Below are 21,362 nucleotides of genomic sequence, written 5' to 3'. Positions count from 1 at the left end.
GATTTAGGAACATCTCATCAAGCTGACTGATTATTCCATACTCATTAAAAGGTACACAAAGTTATACAAAACAGAATACAAAAATGGCAAGGAATTTATTACCTTCCAGGTATGGTACTGTAAAGTTGGTGCTGACATTATTAATCATCCTGCAGGTTGTGATGTTACTGCCACAAGGTTCATAGTGCCACTCACACTCATCACGAGGGTTGTAGTAGTCACAAAATATTGCTGATGGGAAAAAAGAGAAGTTGATTAAAAACAGGGTTGTCCAAATGCAGTTCTGATCAGGTCTTTAAAGGCACAAGATAAATAAATTTACATGTTAAGCCAGCAAAATTTCTCTTGAGGTGCAGGACCTGGACTTTCTGCTACTATGCTTAAACTTAGGGTACAGTAAAACTCTGGTGCCCAAGATTTCTACTAGCAAACTCCTAAAAATTTTGCAGTATATATAAAATAGTTCCATCTTGCTGTATCACATAGGCTGTGAGTCACCTGCAGTAGGCCAAGAGCAAGCATATGAGTCATTATGGATACAGCTTAAATTCAGCTTAGATGACTATGGACAAAGGAGCTTTTACTAACTTATATATCAGAGTTGACTGAAACTTATAATTTTTTTTTCACTGACTTCTTACACTGAAAAACAACAATTAGCCTTAATTCTGAAACAGAATGAATTTTTAAAATTAAAAAATTTTATATTTCTGCTATTCTCAAAATTTTGATTTGAGTACTTTTTGGGTAATAAAATTAATTTAAGTACTATCTTACATTGTTCACAACATTAATTAGGTTCATCTACACAGGAGTGACACATGCTTTTTGCTAAAATCAAATTCTGAATAATTTGAAGAAATGAGAAAGGAAAAAGATAATGGGAGTTGCAGTTCACCAAATATCAACTGGAAGGATGACTTTAAACAGAAAGGAAAATCAAAAAGAGAAAAGTGGAAAAGAGAGAAAGGGGAAAAGGGAAAGAGGGAAAAGTGAAAATGGGAAAAGGGGAAAAAGAAAGAAGCCCGGTTGAATAAAAGACAACTGAAATATACAAATTTACTAGTCCTGTTTGTTCCCTGATATGCTGTGAAAATAAATTTCATTGTGTAGGCAGCATGACCTTGCAGCAATAGTATTAATGATTTATTTGACTGACTTTCTGACAGCAGCTAGAAAGATACATTTGTGTTTAACTGTTACTCACGGCATATATCAGGAGTTCTCCAGAAAACACAGGCCTCAACCTTGGTACATTCTTGGGCATAAGCAGCAACTGCAGAACAGAAGCACTCACAATCTCCACCGCTGTCACAAGAGCAGGCATCATGAACACAAGCGTCATAGAAAGGAACTGGGTCCACCTGTTGGGGAAAGAAATGATGCCCCAGTTCATCTCCAAATTAGTTTTCAAATAAGTTTAAGAGCTCTTGAGACATGGGAATTCAGCTGAGTAGAAATGAGACCGTTTCTAAGAATTACCAAATCACAAACAAACATTTACAGGCTTGAAGCTGCTCAATATATTTTGGGTAATAATAGACTTAAAAAATTCAGCACCTTCATAATTTGCTATGACTGAAAAAAATAAGAGTCCTTGACAGTGCCCACATTTTCTAACAGAGTTCCATTTTAGTGCTCTCAAATCCAAGTTGAATTGATGCCAGTGAATTCTTATCTTTCAGCAATCTTTGCCAAACAAGTGGTGAGCGATGTCAGAAAGGTTGCTCTACACAGCAAATATGAAGCAGATAATTTTGTGCTTGTCAGTATTTAGAGTTTATCTAATGACAAATTAGCAAGGCATTTTTTTGCTTGGGACTGCAAGAGGAGAAACTTAGACTGGATTTTAGCTGCTGAAGTGGAAACATATAATAAGTTAAATAAATTGACAATTATTTGTGACCTTTCTACTATGAGTTAAGAACAAACTGTGTATGCTATGGCCATTTGGAGGCACAGTACCAGCAGTTGCCTGTCTAAACTGCATGATGTCAGTGGTCTCCAAGGAGATCCTTTCTGTGGATTGAATACTACAAGAAGCAGTAGACTCTTCACCACCACCCTTTCAAGTATAGTATGCATTTCTGTCAGGAGATGGGTGTGATGATCATAAGATCTTTCAGAATTTATAATACTGACTGTCTCTCAACAAGAGATGGTGCAACTGCAGCAAACATGACACAGACAGGGTAGATTTATGAAGCTGACTTGCAAAGCAGTAGCAGTGAAACTGTGGTGATGAATATGGGTTTGTACAGCTGGGGCTGCCACCACCACTGACACAGTCCCACTGCCATAGAGGCTCAGCCTACTTTGACTAAGGCTAGGTGAAATGTGCTAACACCTGTAGCTGTACTGAAGACTTAATTAAAGATCCCTCTATTCATTAATTCATAATAACCATCTCTTCATTAATTTTTCATGGTCTCTCTGCTGCTGCAGTAACAGAAATGCACTGTGTTGTCCCATCAGCTACTTCCTTCTACAAACCTTGGAGTGACAAATTTTGAAGACTTCACTCAGGATGATGCTGCATTCTTTCTCTGCCCAGGACTTCCGATGTGGTTTCAAATCACAAGGCTTAATCTCTTCTGTGACATCTGGGCACATGGGAGACTGTTTCCAGGAATTCCCAAACTTCAGAGCATTGGTCTCCTGCAGTCCGTTCCTTGTTATAAAGTCATTGTTTGACTTGTCATCGAAGTTGCCACACAGACCACACACTTTGCCCTTGAAAAGAAAATTGACATATCCACAGTTTTTAAATATACCATGGAAGTGAGAAACAGGTTCTGGTAAAGTAAGAGCAAAACATTGACATTAAAGATGACGGCTGACTGTCTGTGTAAATGATGACTTTCATCTTTACTCCCAAATCATTTGTACAGAAAATAAATTTTTATTTGTCTGTGTACTCAGCAAACTATTCAGTTGCCATGTCTTCCCTCCTTGAAACCAATTATATCTAGCGTATACATTCCATATCTCTGTCTCCATATCCACTTAAAATGCTAAAGAGTGGCCAAGTCTTTTTCAGCTGAGAAGAATTAATTAATTTTCCATTCTTCTCAATTTATCATAGCTCAGCTATTAATATAAGTCTGAGGTAATTCAATTCAGCTCAAAACTGTTTTTTTAAAAAGTTTCTAACATAACGAGCACTATTGCCTCATCCATGGAAAAGAAATTACAGGGACCCCTTTTACTTGAAAGAAAGCACTTCGCAATCTACCCTCAGTAGCGAATTTTTGGTAGAGCTATTTAAGGTCCATCAGCCTCTCAAGATATAGTGCATCCCTGTTTATACAATGCCTCAATACTCTCCAATTCAACATGCTGATTTTCAGAAACCAGAACCATCCTCATACAATGCAGAGGGAGTTCAGTTTTAATACAGGGTTGAGATTGCATGTAGGTTTCCAAGTGCTTGTCCTGTCAGTTTGCATCCCTAAATTACTTTAGATGGTTGGCTATCAATGTTCACAAACTCAGAGTGTGTTAGATGTTCAGCTCTACTGCAATAATATCCTATGCATTCTCTGCAATGCATTGTGATAGACTGTAAGAAACCCCAGCAGCACCTCTGCAAGCTGTGGTAGTAATAATGCAAGCTAATCAATGTGAAGAGGATATAGAAACTGAACAGGGAGTCAGAATAAAAGAATATTAATGTTTCCTTATCTATTCGTAATACTACTTCAGAAAAAGATAGACAGGTCCTAACTTTGTAATTGGGGCTCAGCTTGATGAAAACAGTAGTCTTCTTATCCCAGATAAGCATCACACCATTGCTAGCCTCAATAACGAGGTAGAGGCCTACTGTCCTGTTCCAATAAAGCACATCATCACCAACATCTCGCTGAATTTCTTTGTACTCTTTGTTCTCCAATTTCAGTTCAGTTTTCTGAAAGATAAAAGGAGAAATATTGTAACAGTAATTTTTATGATGAGAGAAAATATTAGACACTCATAACAATACAATTCATTCTGACACTAATACTCAAAGTCTGGGATGACTTTGCAAGATGACGAGTGGTGTAGCACCTGTGTTTGTGAGAGGTTTAATCACCTGAGAATCTACACCTTTACAGATTAATTTGATATGGCCTCTAACACTGGTTACAGCTGCTTTTAGGGATGTGGCTTTGGAGCATTATTTTTTTGGTAATACTTGAATACTGATATATACTTATTGAGTATCATTACTCACCCCTAGAAACATTTTGATAGCTTTTGAGCAGGTGACTCCTGTAGTTCCACAAGGGACATTCTCTGTGATGATGCTGAATGAGCCGCTGGAATTTTTGTCACCACAAAAATCCTATTGAAAAAGAAAAAAATAAGCATGAGAAAATTAGGTAGAATATTTCATTTTAGTTCAATGTCATAATAATTACAATCATTTAAGTCTTCACAATGTACAAATCATTACTGCTGCTTCAAATGTGAGATCCTATATACATATATTTTTATAGACTCACAGTCACATACACAGATTTCTCTGCATACATATAAACAGTGTCTTGGCCTGGGAAAGCAAGTAGGACAATAAAACAAACTGACAAACATATTTTTAAATATAAGTATCTTTGGTTTCTAAACTTAGAATTTGGATTTATTTTGCAACTGATAATGAGCTGTTAGCTCTCACTATAAAACAGTTCTGTTACATATAGTTTATGACCACTATATGAGAAGAAAAAGTGACATTCACACAGCCTGCCTGTACTGGAAATATACAATTTCTCCCAGCAGAATGTGTGAACACCTCAGGAAAAGTGATGGCAGACAATAAAGAATGACAAAACCAAAGAGGAAAGCAGATCTTCAAGGCAATCAAATGCCATTTCAGCCCTCCTGATGAGCATTACCTGAATAGCCACATATTCACAATTCCCATCAAAGTCATAGAATTTTCCATCAAAAGTGATATAATGGCCACTTCCATATATCATACAAGTCCCATAGCACTCATTGGCAGTGCAGCTCCAAACCCCTTTTTGGCAGGTACTAGAAAAGAGCAGAGAAGTTGAATTTTTAGGTATCACCAAGAGTGGACCATTTGGAAAACTGCAAAACAAACCAAGCAGCTGCCTAATACAATATGATAATGTGCAAAATATCCAAGTCTAAATTTCAACAGTTTTGCCTGGTTTTAAGCTTATAACATGATTTTTAACTCTGGTCAGCTAAAGATCTTTAGGTCTTTAGATAACATTTATATTTAAAAAATGAGTGCATTTTCCCAACACCAGATGCCTACTGAAAACAGAGGTAGCTACTGCCCCAGTATTTTCAGCAGAATCTGTGTTTCCTCAGATAGCAATAAATATTCCTGAAAATAAAAGATGATAGTTGCAGTTTTCGCAGCCACTGTAATACATAAGCCTAGACATGACTATTAATACATGGTATAGAATATATTCTAGAAGAGAGTTCAAAATTATAATTTACCAGGTGTTGCAGTCCACTGTTATCTTCTGTCCAGAAGAATACCACTCGTTGTTATGAATGCATGGGCAGTCCTCCTCCTCAACACAGCCTCCTCTGCCATCATCATATAGACCTTCAGGACACACACAGCCTGAGACACACTCTGCCTGGAACTAAAGAATATAAGGAGAAACGGTTACCTTCTGATAATGTACTGCATTTTAATTCCCCTTCTTCACAAGCACACTTTAAAAGCTGCATTTATAACCAAACAGCCTAATATTTATTAGTTTTATAAGGTTCTTCTTTCTAGGTTGGTAATGTTTTTCTTTTCTATTTTGGTTGTCTAAGAACCCAAATCCTATTTCCCTTGGGAGTTACAACTCTACTGAAGACACAGTAAAAAGAAAGAGGAGAGAGAAACTATAAGGGGATTCATCATGAAAATGGCAACAGATTAACATCATTGGGGAGAAAAAATGGAAGATTTAAACCAAAGAGAAATAAACTGTTAGTTACAGCTGTATTTTCTATGTAGCACTCTGTCATTTAGAGAATACAGAATAAAGAAAACATGACCTGAAGAAAACTTGAATACATACATGATTTGTTTGAGAGGTATGACAGCTAAGTTGTACAGGTGTTTGTGAAGTCCATTTTGAGGATGCATCGCAGTCAAAGAAAGTCTTGTTAGAAGAACATTCTTCTACACCTGAAAGGTATTTTGTTGGCTTAGATCAGTCAAGAAAAGGCAAAAGAAATGTGTGTGAAATATGGTAGTTACTGAGACAGAAATCTCAGCACATGCTCTATCCTTTTGAAAAAAAGAGGCTCAGTGAAGAGAGAACAAAGTGAAAATGTGTAACGTTTTACATAGAAAACAAGTAAGTGGAGAATTCAAAAGGAAAGTAGTTTGGTTTTGAAGGTTGGTTACGGTTTTTATTTTATTTTAGTTTACAGAATGTCACTTACTTTTCATTCTTATTCTCACTGAGGTACACTGGACCTTTGCATTTCGGCAAACACTAAAAAAGTGAAGTAAATAGAAATTAAAAAAAAAACCAAACAAGCTCAGTGTCTTCAACTTAAGTCTAAGGATTGGTTTATATAAATTTGAGAGTATTTATCAAAGATGTTCTGCATAATTTCTACTGATATTTCAAGTCAATTCTATTGAAACACAGTCACGAATTTTCACTTGGACAAAAAGTGTAGCAAGATTTTAGGTCTAATGCACAGAAAGGTTGTGTTTTAAGGAGTAACAGGCACTTTATTAATCCTTAATATTGCAGTTTTTGATGGCTCAGGAAATAGATAATAATGAAACAGATAAGAATGAGAATATAAATCAATGACTTCATTTGGATACACAGTGTATTTTCATGCCTATTCAAGTCACATGCTGCAAATTTGTTGGCCTGTATGCTGCTTCTCCTGGGTGAGAGAAGGTAATAACAGTTTGCACCAATGACTCAGGCAGCAAACAATTGCCAAGGTTCGTGGCAAAATACAACAGAATCGTGAAAAGTTGCTTTCAAAAGCCTATGCTATACTAAGTACATATCAAGGGGATCTTCCTCCCACAGAAAACACAAGTGATCTGTCTCTGCCAGAAAAGGAAACAGCAACATAACATATAGTTGACCTTTTTTCTTCTTTTCACACCTCTGCTTAACAAAGCCCTATTAACAGTGCAGCTTCAAAGTAATGTTTATCTGTGAAGGCCTCCAAAGCAAGCTGCACTTCTCAATTATTGATAAATTAAATTGCAAAAGCATAATACTTTGCTCGGCATGAAGATATTGTGAAATGTATTACAAATGTTCATTAAGTACCAAAAAAGCTAAGCACCTTACACCTAATAAGCAATTTTTTTAAAGCCTTTTATCCCAACAAACAAGAAGCCACAATAAAACATACCAGCGGTCTCCATCTTTTGTAAAATATTCCCCAGGTTCCAGGTATGATCCCTTGTAATAACATGGGCACTCAGAGACGGGCACACAGTTATCCTGTGTATCCAGGTATGTATCAGATGGGCAGCCACAGCCATCCACAGGAGCAAAGTCTTGCAAGCAATACTTTTCACCATCAGCAAGGGAACGACAGGTTTGCTGGCACCTTGTAATGTTGTAAAGGAAGACTTGATTTCCTTGACAGGCGGACACTTCACTGCCTGGAGGGAAAATAAGTAAAATGATAAATAAGAGATGCAGGATGGACAACTTAGCCTTGACATTTCCATTTTGGTTTCCTTGGCTGTGCAGTATGTAAAGATAAAAACATTCCCTTAGATTTTATTAAAGTACAAAAATATAAGAAGTGACAAGTAACACTAACCTAACTTTACCAGTCGAAGACTTATTTTTAACTGTTACTAATAGTTTCTTTCATACCTCTATTTATTTCACATACTGATAATCAGAGAGAGAGAGCACATTATAATAAGCTCCTAGTCTCAACAATACCACACTGTTGATGAAAAGCTAGCATGATGATAAACAAAGACACTGATAAACAAAGGCAACATAAAAGCCTTGATGGCTGGGATTCCATTAATCAAAGAAATGAGATTATTACTTAAACTAGGGAAAGAAGGTGAAAGTGAAAAATAATGCTCTCTACTTTTAAATATATCATGAACAAATTACAGCTAAAGAATATAATATAAATTAGTAAACATTATAAACATTGTCTCTTTTAGGTCCATTAGATGTTTCTAAGATACTCCAAATCCCTTAACACTGAGATCACTAACAACCAAATTCAGAGAGAGCCTGCTTGTTTCTCATGGCTAATTAATTCCACGGGGATTACAGTTCCACTACTTACTGCAGACACTGTCTCTCCAGCCTTCCAGTATGATTCCTTTGAAAGCACAGGCTCTCGAATAAGAGGACAGGGTAGCACACAAGCATTCTTCATTATCTTCACAGAGGCATGTGTCATATTTACATTTCTGAAAAAAAGAACGAAAGGGTCAGTAAGCTCACAGGAAACCAATGGGCAATTGCAACTGGGTTGCTACAAAATATCTTGTGTACTTTTCCTGATGTTGTTTATTAATTCCCATGACCAGAGAACAATGGAAGGAATGGACAAAGACCAGAGACTGAAAGTGCTGCTTTATTTCATACACAATGAAAATGTTTGGATGCTTACTTCTAACCTAAGCCAAGCCTCTTGAACTTTTAAAAAATATCCAGCCTCCTGACAACACCTTTTTCAAAGGATATTGATACTGTTCTTTCTCAGTTACAAATTACAAATGCAGAGATCCACAAAAATTAGAAATCATAATGGCAAAATATTAACCAGATCTTTGAATATCTTCACAACATTTGAGCTCAGACTGAGTTCTAAGTATAAGAAATAACTTAGGTATTTCTTCTTTTTCCTTAGGTAAGCCTCACTTATGCTCAACACTGACGAGCAGAGGGGAAAAAAATCATGGAGATTCTGGCATGAAAATGATTTGGTGTTACATTCCAACCAATATATAGGAAACTTTTTTTTCATGACTTTATAGCAGCTAATGTTTAAGGGTAGTCAGTGCACATTTGCATCTCTTGAATCTTCTTTTCAGTTCAAATATCCAATCCAATAAAAATGTTCATTAAATACAAAATATAAGAAAGCAAACTTCAGCAGCACCCTGTAAGAATCTCGTCAGGGGAGATACTTTATATGCATGCTACGCTACTTAAGTCAATCAATGCAAAGAGTTCACCAGCACTTATGGGCAAGCTACTGGGTAATGTCTCAAACATTTGAACAATGTTAAATGTCTATAGTTAACCATCTGAAATAATGCAGTACTAAAAAGCGTGCAAGATTACAATACCTTATAGTATTCTGAAGGATCAATGACTAAGTGACATGTTGCAAAAGGACCTTCTGGGTTTTTCAGCAAAGAACACCAATGCTCAGCATAATTTGCTGGAAAAAAAAGAGAAATTCATCACATTTCCTTATCTCGCTTGTGCCACGTCTAGTTACGCTGATACATAAATGCAGTGTAACAATACAAATTAGAAAACTGTGCATTTTGGGGAGTGAAGGAACTACATGCAATCATTGCACATATATTTCTGTTCTTTGATTCAGAAACATGTAATAATAAAATCAAAACCTGTATCCCACTGCTGTAACTGGTTTACATAGAATTGTGACAGCCCTTTCCATTTGAGTACCCTGAAGCTGAGTTAAACATAATGATAAACAATACTAGGAAATACAAGTGCCTTTACAAATAATATAAATTAACGATCTTGCTTCCCAATCTTCCGGCTCAGGACCCTTCTACAATCACCCCTTAAACTTTCACTTCAGTTTGATGGGAAATGAGTGCTTGTATGTGAACATACGTGCAGACATTAATCTAAAAATTACTGCCTGCTGCAGTAATATCCAGCAAACACTGCTCATTCTGGCAAAAGCCAACCATCTGACTTATTCATCTACTTACCACTTTCAATGCTGAGACTGCAGGGGTCTTCCAGCTTTTCTGCCTGGTCTGTACAGATGGACTGAGCTTTCCATGTGTTCGCAAAGGCAGATCCTGTAGCTTCTACCAGCCCACTGGTTGTTTTAAAATCATCACCTTCCATTCCATTAAAGTTTCCACAAAGACCTATTGGAAAAGAAGGTAAAAATTTTACATAATCATTACTCATTCTCATAATAAAAGGTCAAAGAAAAGGGACAACTGGTCACAAACACTAGAAACAGAAGTTCATACAGCTGATTATTCCACCTCAATATTGATGCAAATGACACATACTGAAGTTTTAGGAGGCCTATTTTAAATCTTCAACCTCTTGAGAAGAATAGTCTTCATGAAGATATCTCTGCCTCAGGAGATTACCACCTCAACCTGTAATTTTACACTTTCTGATGATACTGAAAACACAAAAGGCACCAAAAACCTGTTTTTGTGTATAGTTAAAATTAAACTGAATATAGAAGCAAGGAATATTCTAAGAAATATCTGTGTGCTGGTACTAGAGTGATAGATCATTTCAATGTGAAAAACTAAAAACACATTTCTAGTTTGCTTGAGTCCATTTGCTTTCAATGATTTGGTTTCTGCTTTCAGTTTCCTCTTCTTGAATCAACAAGTAGCATGAGTTATCTCTCATGTAAAGAGTACACGAATCTTCAGCTGTGGAACAGCATGACTTTGCTTCCTCTTTGAATAGACACTTGCCTTGAATTTTTCCTTCAGCTGATTGATCCACAGTCACAAACAGTTGCATGACTGGAACTAGCTGGATCTGCACCTGAAGCTCGAAAGGTGTTTGTACAACAAGGTAGTTGGAAGATGGCTGGAATATTGAGAAGCTGGCTGAAAAACAAAACATGAACTGTGCAGTAAATACACACACAAGCTGCCAGAAGAAATACTTTTTATTAGATTTTAAGGTATCACCTGTCATGAAAACTCTGAGACCAGGATCAAATTAATAATTTTTTTTTCCTTTAAAAATCACTGGCCTACTAGATATGATGATGGTCCTCACTAATTTAAAAAGCTGATTACCTGTAGTGACTCTTCTCTGGCATCAGAACCAAATGGCATACCCACACCATGTAGCCAAATTTGGGAAGTGCTAAATATCTCTCTTCACAGGCAAGGTAAATTATCTGCTTTAACTTTCTGTCATGGCAATTCCTCTTTCCCAAGCTACGTGCCAAAGTATGTTCAAGAGGTACGAAAAAAGTGAAAGGACTTTTTTTCAGTCATCCACTCTATACAGAGTCAGTGATCCCATTAAATCCTCAGATGTCTATTAAATCACATTCATCCCCAACTTATTACCAAATCTGAATAAATTTCCTATGCCACTCTTCCACTTTTGCCTAGGAAAAAACCCATTCCTATATGAGAAGTCAGGTGTGACTGGACATACAAGGCTGTGTCACTTACCTGACACATGAGGCACATTCACTGTCATCTCATTCAGTAGCACACTGCCATCGGATCTGAAAACCACCACCTGTACAATGGCAAATAGAATCAATGAGGTTCCAAGTACTGAGAGCAAAAGGAACTAATAAAAGGTAAATTAACAAGAAAGGCCTTCTGCACATTTAGGCTGTGACTAGAACTTTAAACTTTTGAAAAGAAGAAACCATCTGAAAATTTAAATGGCAGCAGACCTGTAGGATACAAGTACAGTTTTGTCTTGCTATTCAGTGTTTCGCTCACATCTGCCTACAACAGTAATGAAATATAAAACTCATTTATATTGGGCACTTTGGTTTCAGCAAGTAAAAGAAAATATTAGGTCTTCAGGATCTGTAGCAAGTTCCTATTCCTTATAAAAGCATGTGCCACAGCTTCAGTGAAATGGTTTAGTATGATTCCGGCATGGTCAGAAAGCAGTTTATTAAACTTCCTCATAAAATGTTAGTCTGTACACACAGAAACATAAAATTATTGGTTTCTGATTCAGTTTTCTTTTGTTCTAGTTATGCTGGCAAAGACACGGAAGTCCAGAAATACATGAGGAAAATTATGTGTACATGTGTGTAAAATTATGTATAAATATAATCTATATATTACCACAACTAAACAGAATACTAAATTGAATATTTGAGAAGGTTGCACTGTATCAACATTCAAAGACAGGATTTCTTCTGAAAAATATCTATAAAACTATATCTGAATAAAGTAAAATACTGTGAGGGGAAGAAGAATGGGATTCTTGCGCTTCCAGATATCTGGAATACTGTGAGAATAATCATATAGCACAGAGCAGAGGAGTGAAGAGGGGAAAATGTCAGCTGTTTTGAATTTCACCTTTTGTTAAGTTTAGGTCTATTTTGGATTCTCGGGGCAGAAACCTGAGTTGTTCTTTAGCCTGTCTGAGGTGCCTTATCTATCCACAATAACAACTCCAGAAGAATTAACTGTTCCTCCACAATAAGGGAAATATGCTGATTTTCAACATATCTAGCAGAACCCATAGAACAAAACTTACATTTTTTTTGTTATCCACTAACAGCACAACAGTCTTCAAGCAGGTCTGCCTGTCAGTGGAGCCACAGGGAGCCAGGTCTGCCAGGAGAGCATAACTGTCATTTGCAGTATCCTACAATCACAGGGAAATAAATGTCCATTAGTCCAATCAAAAAATCTCACGAGATTACTTCCAAACAAAAACTAAATTTATCTGTCACAATAACTTTGCTACAGACCTTAGCTATTAAGACCACCATGTCAGCACTAGCTCTTACAGTTGAACATTCTTTCAAACAAATTCAGAGGCATGGTTTCTAGTTCAACAAGATTTTTGCCATTCTCTAGAAGAATAGGCACTAGATATTTTGGGGACAGATGAATGAAATAGCTGCCTACCTCATTTCCCTAGCTGACTTCAGTACTCAGACAGAGAAACAGCTATTACAGAACTGACTGAGAATTTCTGATCCTGAGATCTGCCAATTTTTGCAGTTTACCTGTCCATGTAGCCAGAGTGACTTTTTGATACACAAAGGACTCCACTGGATAATGACAGCATAGCTATCAGACTGAGTTAATCACCCACTGCAATAAGTCCCCAGCTTCCCCTTAGGGCTATTACAGCTAACCCTGAACTTTATAGCACAACTTAGAGCATTTCTGCTTCCCTTACCCCCATGAAACAAAACAATAACTCATAGTTGTTACATATCAGCCCACAGACACTTGCATATACTCTACAAGAGAACAGCCCTACAGTACACAGTACCTTGGCCAACACATAGTAACAGTCTCCATGGAAGGTGTATTTCTTCCCATCAAAGGTCCTAATATGGGAACCTCCTTCCACTGAACATGTGCCTGGACAAGGTAAATCTTTGCACGTCCATCTGCCTGAATTACAGGTGCTATAAACAGAGAAATAATAAAAAACAAAATGCTTGTAGGTATTACAGGAGCTGAGAGCACTGAAAGCATCAGTATACCTAGCAAACAGCAAGATATCCCCAGGTTGTTTTAAAACTGTATCTTTGACCATTTCCTTAAGATTTGCCCTGGCATATTCCATAGATTCAAGAAAACTTTTCAGAAATTTGATTCTACAGACATGCAACATAAACATCAGGTTCAGAATGTTTTCAGGATGTCTCTTATGATCAAGTGGAAATTTGAAAAACACCGACCCACTTACAATCATTCAAAGAAAAGCGTATTCACAACCAGGATCCTTACCATTCTTCACATTCATTGGAAATGTTTTCTCCAGGTGCATACTGCTTTCCAAGGAGTTTGCAGTAGCATTGGCTAACAGGTACACAGCCTTTTCCAGTAATATCATCATACACAGTTCCTATAAAACACAACATTAACTATTCCAGCTCTTTTTGAAACAAGCAATTTCCACAGAGGAGAAACTCTCAACTTGCCACACGCTGAGTTTATCAAAATTGTGAAGAATAGTGTTTCTACTTTTTGTAATGTAAGACACATGAAAAACACTTTTATCCACCTTTGAAAATCCAAATCTATTCATTTATAGAACTATACACAGATAAAAAAGCTTACTGTAAGTATACAGGAACGATCTCAGAATGTTATATGTTTAGATTTTCAGTCCTTCTGGCATATTCTGAAGACTATCATTGTAATCTTTCCCAAGGCTGACAGTAAATCTGAGAATTTCAATCTCAGTCCCTAATTGACACTCTGGTAAATTATGTCCTTTGTCTCAGAATTATTCAACCTAAAAAGGTTGATTTTCTATATATTATCAGAAGTTCACTTATTGAGAATCAAAAAGCAGATTTACTACATGTCATTGTGTTAATATGTTCGAACTATAAAATAATTGATTAATTAATCAATTATGACTGCCTCAAAAAAATCGTATGGTCATGTTCCCCTAGAGGGGAAAATAAGGAGAGTAGTACTCATTTTTAAGATAGAATTTGACTATATTTAATATTTTAGCTATGATCTTCTTTGCCAGAGCTCTTGGTTTTGTTCCACACACAATAGGTAGAATAACACTTGCCTTCAGGGCAGAAACAACCATCCATGTAGTGTTCCTCACAAAGGCTGCTGATGTCCAAGTGTGAGCAAGTATCCATGCAGGGTGAGCTGCTTTCTCTATAGACCATGGTATCAGGGCAGGTTTTGGCTGAAAGAATAAGAAAGACACCAGGAGTTATTTGAGTGGAATATCCATAATCCCTCAGAAACCACAGATCATATACCCTATTCCTCTCAAGCCAGTGATGTCTCAAGCCAGATTCCACCTGGCAAAGCATGTTCATCTATTTCTGAAGTGCTTTCCCTGTTTCATACATTTATTTCTTTTGGTTTCAAATAGATCAAATTATCTCGGTCATCAGCAGTATCAGCCCTCTCAGTCTTACAATGGGAACTGAATTTCTGCTTGCTGAAAAAGATTTCTTAACAACGAGGGTAATAGAAGAAAAAAAAGAGGGAGAACACAATATGTAACTTATTGTACTCCTGGAATGAAATTTATAATATACGCCAATGGTTTTGTAAAGAAGTAATGAATTTAAATGTTTCGTGGTTCTATATCCATGAAATATTTGGGTCTTTGCAAAATTTGTATCGTTGCTTACGGCAAAAGTTCTGCGTCCTCCATTCACCCGGCCGGCCACCGGCGTGCGAACACTGGCGAGAATACTCAGAGATGGTGCTGCAGATGCAGAAGGAGTCCTCAGTGCCGTTACAGGCACACTTGTCCTGCATGCAGGCTTGGATGTACATTTCCAAATTAAGACGGAACCGACAATCAGCAAATGCAGAGGAAGTCAGCAGCCTCTCACACTCGTCACGCTAAGGAGAAAGAGTAATAATGTTTGAGGGATTTGTAAACATCTGAGCTTCTGGTCACTTCCTATCTTGTATAAAAACTGTTGTCTTCTGAACAGTTATTCAAGAAAGGAAAAGTAATCATTTGCCCTGGAATGGACAGTCTTCCAAGCTCCTTGCAACTAACTCCCCGTAGCACAAGGATGTGTCCATGCAAGTGAAGTTCACCAGTAGGAATACTCACATGCTCATTACAGCTTGGAAGAGCCTGAGTTTCATCTGGATCTTCACATTTGGCATTGGGTTTGCTGATCTTCTGCAAATTCCCATATGTAATTGAATTGTAGCTTGCATCTATGAGAAAAAAATTTGGAGAACTTGCTGAGCCCCAAAAATTGACCACAAGTTGCATCTGATTCATGGGATTCTTCTGATCAAGGAAAACAATTACTATGGTGTCAAACACACGTCAGACACAAGTATCTGCTCTGAATTGTGTTTAACCATGCTTGAAAATGTAAAGGGGAAGAAAGAAAAGAAGGCTAGTCGAGAAAAGAACAATAAAATTCATCTGGAATAAAATAACCTTAGACTAGGAATGCAGCACTGGAACATGATGCTTAGTCTGGAGCAATCACAGAAATCTCTCAAGTGAAATTTGCTCTCCTGTGATGCTTCTATGTACAATGCTTGTCACCCTGTGTTCTGTGACAACTGTCAGTATGGTAGAATGACTCACCTCCCTTGATAAACTCATTGTAGATTGGAATTCCATTGTAATCCCCACAGAGACCACAGGTTAGGTTATTAAATTTGTTGTCCAGCTCCACCTAAGTAATGGAAAGAAAGAGGAAAAACATAAAAGAATTCTCTTTTTTTTCCTCCTTTTTTTTTCCTCTACTGGGATAGAGAAATATCCCAGGAAACAACAATAAAAAGTTCTTTGATTAAACTTACCATCAGTGCATCCTGCTGATTCCACATCAGAACCATGCCTAATTTGGCATAAATTTTGGTGTAAATGTCACTGCTCTCAATGAGCAGACCAGAGCTGTAGTAAGGTGTCTTCACACTAGGAAGAAAATTAGAGATTTTACATTAGTTCAGAAACATAAGGCTTGACATGAATGTCTGTAATAAGCCAAATACCCTAAGGAACAGAGAAACCAGCCTCTGACTACCTCATCCTGGCTGCACAGGATGCCTTGTTTTAATGAGGCATAAAATACCTCTCTCCAACACTTGGGACAATAACTCATTGCCTTTAAAAGGCAAAGCTATTTCAGAGGCAAAGCTTACCCAAGGGTACAGGTCCTTTGATGAAAAAACCAAAATGTCAGATGTCTTCAACTTAATCAAAGGAAAATCCATCATCATTGTGCTATTAACAGAGGATATTCAAACACTCACTAAAAATTTACTTCCATGAAGGAAGTTACAACATAAATGAAAGCTTTTCTTTACCAAAAGATCTGATAACCCTTTCAGAGACAATGATTGTTCCTTTGGAAAGAACTTCCTCCTCAAAAGAGTTCAAAAAGCACAGGCAGATACACGGATTGCCAATAAAATTTTGAAAACAAAGGAGCATTTTAAGAGGAATTGAGTAGTTATTTCAGTAGTTAGTTACTTAGTTTTTGGTTGACAGAATGGTGACAGAACATACTTTGCAGAGAGTTCAGCATAGATATTTTTGTGTGATAAAGAATCAATTCACCAGATCTCTCTCCTGATTTTGTATGTCTGTCTTACAAATCAAACTGAACTGCTGAATTTCATTCAGCAATAAAGGGATTATGGCAAGCAGCCTCATCCTATAAAATCTAGAGAACTAGAGTCTGTTCCAACAGAAGTAGTGTAAAGTGAAATCCAGTCAAAATAACTGGTTCATTTTCTACAGATTTGTCAATATAATTGCTATCCATCAGGATTCATGCATGTGTATGCACATCTCCTCTTAACTAGTCTCTTGACTGGGAGAGCTTTATCTCCAGAATTCCTGTCACCGGGATTTTTCCAACTACTTACCTCACACATTTTTAACATGGCCAAATGACTTACACATCTAAATACCAGGTGCAAACACTGAAACAATTATTTCTACTTTTGAATGCATTGTTCATCCTCTGGGCAATGAATTCTTGAGAGATTACGTTTTTCAAGAGGGATTATAAAACATTGGGCATCTTTTCACCTTTCAGCTACCACTGCATGGAATATTTATCTTTTTTTCTAATTCTAGGACATTCACTCAATCAGTGGATCAGGCACCCAAAGGCAAATTCATACATTTTTCTACTTTACACTTTTCATTTTAGTACTGTGAAATGCTATTTTACATGATAATGAATCATGTATCATTTAAAGATCAATATGGAAAATTCAGTTTTAAAAAAACTAAATTCCCCAGGCAGCAAAAACCTGTTCAGAAATGAACCATTGTTTTATGAACACTATCTAAGACAAAAAGAGGTTTAAAAGAAGCAATTTTTAAAGGATTTCTAAACTTGTTTTTTATTGAGTTCAAGACCCAAGTACCCAATAAAAAGTTTTTTCAAGTTGGGGAAACAATGCATTTTTTAAATATTTCTGTCATTTTTTTATGCATTCTGGTATGATTTTTGGGAAACTGGATGCTATTTTCAACCTTTGAACATATTTTCATTCTAGTGGCTTCCAAACTTTAGAGCAAAAGTTGAAATCTTGGCTAAACCAAGTCCTACAATGGCAATAAAATAGATTCTTTTTTGTTTAAATTATGCTAAAACATATTAATAGCCAGTTTCTTCAGAATCTTCAGACCTATATCCTAACTTATGAGTTGCCTCACTTGTTTCAGTGAGTATATATACACACACTGAAAGGTTAGGCTAATGATAGGAAAGACTAGGTTAAGACAGTACTTGGCATCAGTAATGCTGTCAGACTATTTTCTTGTGTAGCCATGTTACAGAAGGAGAAAAACACTGTTGTTTACTGTGAAAAAGCACATATTGCCACATATAAATTACTGTAAATTTTGACCTGTGTTATATCTGTTAAAGTCCCTTGAGAAATGGCCATTGGATCTTAAAGAATTATTTATGAAGATCAGAAAAAAACCTGCCACTCTACTGTCACAAAACAAGAGGAAAAGACCCCAGAGAAATGCATCTCTTTTTTCAGGATTTGCTAGACCATCTGCTAAGGTAAATTCAGGGTGATGCCACAAAACAAATGAAGCTATGTCATTTTATGCCAGTGAAAGATCTGGCTCATGACCTGCATTGTTTCCTGCACAACTGGAAGAACAATTCACTCAAACACCTCTTCCTTACTTTCATTTAAATAATCCCTTGTGCAAGTGTGGGAATGACAATTAACACTAAAGCACTGCCACAAAACAATTTTATGCTGGATTTCAAAAGGCTTTTTTTTTTTTTTTTGGATTGTGGAAATGCTTTGTAGAAGTTACCATAGTGGTATATAGACAACTCTAAAGAATCAATCCTGCTTTTATCTTCCCAGCACATTTTTCTGAAATACTTACATCCGCCCATCCACCACAACCAGTTTTGGTTTGAGGTACACCGTGACATCCTTGATTTTTAGCAGAATATACTGGATTTCAGGGTGGTTATCGCTGTTCAGAGCACGCTGGATGTGGACAGAGAACTCTGCGTAAGAATCGCTGCAGTCAGAAACAAAATTATACTCGCAAACGCCAGGGAACTGGTAGATGTCTCCGTCAAAGGTTTTGAAATGGTCGTTTCCCCAAGTGCTGCAGACATAGTGGCCGTGGTTTCTTGTCCTTCCTGTTAAGTGATGAAAAGTAATAGACATGAAAAAAGTGCAATAAACAAGCTAATGTAAGAAAATGTAAGTGTTCCATTTTACAGTAGACATCACTTGCAATTATGTGCACAGTGATTCCACCAATTTCAAGCCTGATCAAGTATCTGATCAACATGGACTAGAAAAAAAACAGTTAGGAAACCAAAAAAGTACCACCTACTCTAAAAGGTAAATAGTTTAAGTATTATGAAAGGACTTGTGCACAACAGGAGATTTAGGAAATTATTTCTTTGCCTAAAAGCAGTAGTGATTTCTATTACTACAGAATAGAAATTCTTCAGAAGATATAACCATGATAGGAAGAAAAATAAAGTTTTTGCAATAGCCAAAACTAAAGATGATTTATTCCCTTCCCAGCCATCTATACTGACTAATAATACAAGTTAACACAATATCGAATAAATCTCCAGGTACTGTAGATTAGGGGTGAATCATAAAAGCTAAGTATCCACGGGAAACTTGACATGTCTCTCATTTTCACAAGATTTTCTTGCACTGTTTACTATGAGAAAGTAAAACTGCTAACACAGTCTCTAGGTTACTGTGCTTTGATGGTATCAATCATGCCAGATACATCCAGACAAGCTGCTATCCTTCTCTCCCCAGATGGAAGGCTGCACAGAGATTCTTCTGGAGCTCACAGATGGGATATCAAATGCAAGGTAATGCTTTCCTCTCATTGCTGATTTCAGGACACAGCAGACCAAGCTCAATACCCCAAACCTGACCCCTCGACAAAATTCATCACCTATTCCACTAAAAAACAATTTTTGGTTTTCAGTGTAAGTGTTTCACTTTAACACTTCAAAATTGATAACAAATAAAGTTAGAGCTTTTACAGCAGGATTATTAATGTTCTAAATGGCAAAATTAGCTTTGTCCAATGTTACTACATTCCCTTTTGAAGAAAGAATTTATGATGTTCCAAGTAACAGAAGGCACAATCATCCACCTCCCTCATTGCTGTAACAATGAACCTCTCAAACTTCTACAGTTGCTTTCTGCAAAGTAGTTGCCAAACCTAGGAAAGACTCAACACATCAAAAGAAAAGCAACATGGAAAATATTTTCCAAGCACATCAAACTAGATATAAACACAGTAGATATAGGAACTAATGTCTCCAAAGAAAGAAAGCCAACCTCTGTTGGCTGAGTCATACTGCCTCAGTATTTGAAAGCTTAAGAAATTTAAAGCATCCTAAAATTGCATTATTTAAGTGCATTATTTAAATGCACTGCCTCCTTCTACCTCTGCAGTGGTATTTTAATTCTCTCCCTCTTTTCCAGGAGGCAGTCTGCTACTATTTCATTTCTAGAGCTTACCTTTTCTTATTTCACTAGCATAGGAAAGAGCCAGCCAGAGTATGAAAAGGAGGCTGGCCACTCTTAGCCCCATGGTGGCTAAGGTGGGTGACTGGGCAACTCCACTGAAAACTCTTCTTTATATATCATCCACTGATGCAATTGATTCTGTCACAGGGGAGGAGATACAGAGGGAGGAGGAAAGAGGAGGGGTGAAAAAACAGGTGTGATATTTACTGAAGATAAGAAGTAAACAGATGCATTTTTCACCATAAATGAAGGAATTCAACAGACAGGAAATAGTATAATATTGATTCAGTAACCATGCCGGGTTTTATTGCTCTATTTCATCTACAGGATGCTGTGCTTTTAAATCCTTCAAATGCTCACGCCAAGTTTAACCTTCAGTAACTCCTATAGCAAATAATGAATTTTGGGGTGGCTGAACAAAGAAATCCCTTGACAAAATTTTAGGGTGAAACCCTCAAACAGTAGCTTCAAAACCAAGGAATTTTTCATTTTCCACCATCACACAGAATAATTTCTGTTAAAATTAAATCATCCATGTGAAGCTCCTTGTAGTTAACAGTAACCCTTACAAATAAAAATGGTACATCATACATTGTAAAATTATTCTGCTGGCAATTGTTTGATTTCTTTAATTTGTAAAGCTCTGGGGAACATCTAAACCAAAATACAGCCCATACTGTATATTGTGCCCAAGACATAACTGAGATGGGGTAACAAGATAAGTTCAAAGAATTCACAGTAAAAGAGGTCCTCTTTCGAACATTGTCAAGGTGCAACAGAAAGTTCATCAAAAAGATTGTAGAGACTCTCCCATCATATTAAGTTTTAGGGAAAAAAGAAGGGGGGGGAAAAAAGGAAAAATGGGAAAACATTACTGTCCATAATCCCCCTAAATATTCTTGCTCATTCTTGCTTACCTTCTCCATGAATGATAAATTTACAGTCTGCTGTCCCCACATCAGATCCAACAAAAGTTATAGGG

General features: G+C 36.8%; 1 protein-coding gene across 50 annotated transcripts in view; it reads right to left on the bottom strand.

Moving 5' to 3' along the window:
* The window catches only part of MUC2 (mucin 2, oligomeric mucus/gel-forming), an 80,732-nt gene extending 60,222 nt beyond the window's left edge, over window positions 1–20,510 (bottom strand). For 49 of the 50 annotated variants that reach the window (XM_051804283.1, XM_051804273.1, XM_051804292.1 and 46 more), the window contains exons 1-25: window positions 20,372–20,448; window positions 18,744–19,008; window positions 16,172–16,286; window positions 15,954–16,044; window positions 15,459–15,568; window positions 15,022–15,238; window positions 14,439–14,564; window positions 13,637–13,754; window positions 13,173–13,311; window positions 12,423–12,533; window positions 11,366–11,435; window positions 10,646–10,783; window positions 9,905–10,069; window positions 9,281–9,375; window positions 8,269–8,395; window positions 7,357–7,612; window positions 6,409–6,461; window positions 6,039–6,148; window positions 5,458–5,609; window positions 4,875–5,013; window positions 4,214–4,324; window positions 3,728–3,907; window positions 2,494–2,733; window positions 1,208–1,364; window positions 103–231 (exon numbers count right to left, since the gene is read on the bottom strand). In XM_051804283.1, the coding sequence (XP_051660243.1) occupies window positions 103–231; window positions 1,208–1,364; window positions 2,494–2,733; window positions 3,728–3,907; window positions 4,214–4,324; window positions 4,875–5,013; window positions 5,458–5,609; window positions 6,039–6,148; window positions 6,409–6,461; window positions 7,357–7,612; window positions 8,269–8,395; window positions 9,281–9,375; window positions 9,905–10,069; window positions 10,646–10,783; window positions 11,366–11,435; window positions 12,423–12,533; window positions 13,173–13,311; window positions 13,637–13,754; window positions 14,439–14,564; window positions 15,022–15,238; window positions 15,459–15,568; window positions 15,954–16,044; window positions 16,172–16,286; window positions 18,744–19,008; window positions 20,372–20,444 (3,487 nt within the window). In that variant the 5' untranslated portion in view covers window positions 20,445–20,448. Of the gene's footprint in view, window positions 1–102; window positions 232–1,207; window positions 1,365–2,493; window positions 2,734–3,727; window positions 3,908–4,213; window positions 4,325–4,874; window positions 5,014–5,457; window positions 5,610–6,038; window positions 6,149–6,408; window positions 6,462–7,356; window positions 7,613–8,268; window positions 8,396–9,280; window positions 9,376–9,904; window positions 10,070–10,645; window positions 10,784–11,365; window positions 11,436–12,422; window positions 12,534–13,172; window positions 13,312–13,636; window positions 13,755–14,438; window positions 14,565–15,021; window positions 15,239–15,458; window positions 15,569–15,953; window positions 16,045–16,171; window positions 16,287–18,743; window positions 19,009–20,371 lie in introns of all 50 variants that reach the window. The other variant, XM_051804266.1, reaches the window with a different exon arrangement.
* Between the last annotated feature and the right edge of the window lie 852 nt (window positions 20,511–21,362).

Source organism: Manacus candei, unplaced genomic scaffold, assembly GCF_025592945.1.
Source record: "Manacus candei isolate 608988 ecotype Guabito, Panama unplaced genomic scaffold, ASM2559294v1 h1tg000060l, whole genome shotgun sequence".
NCBI classification, from domain to species: Eukaryota; Metazoa; Chordata; class Aves; order Passeriformes; family Pipridae; genus Manacus; species Manacus candei.
This window is presented reverse-complemented; position numbering and strand designations above follow the sequence as displayed.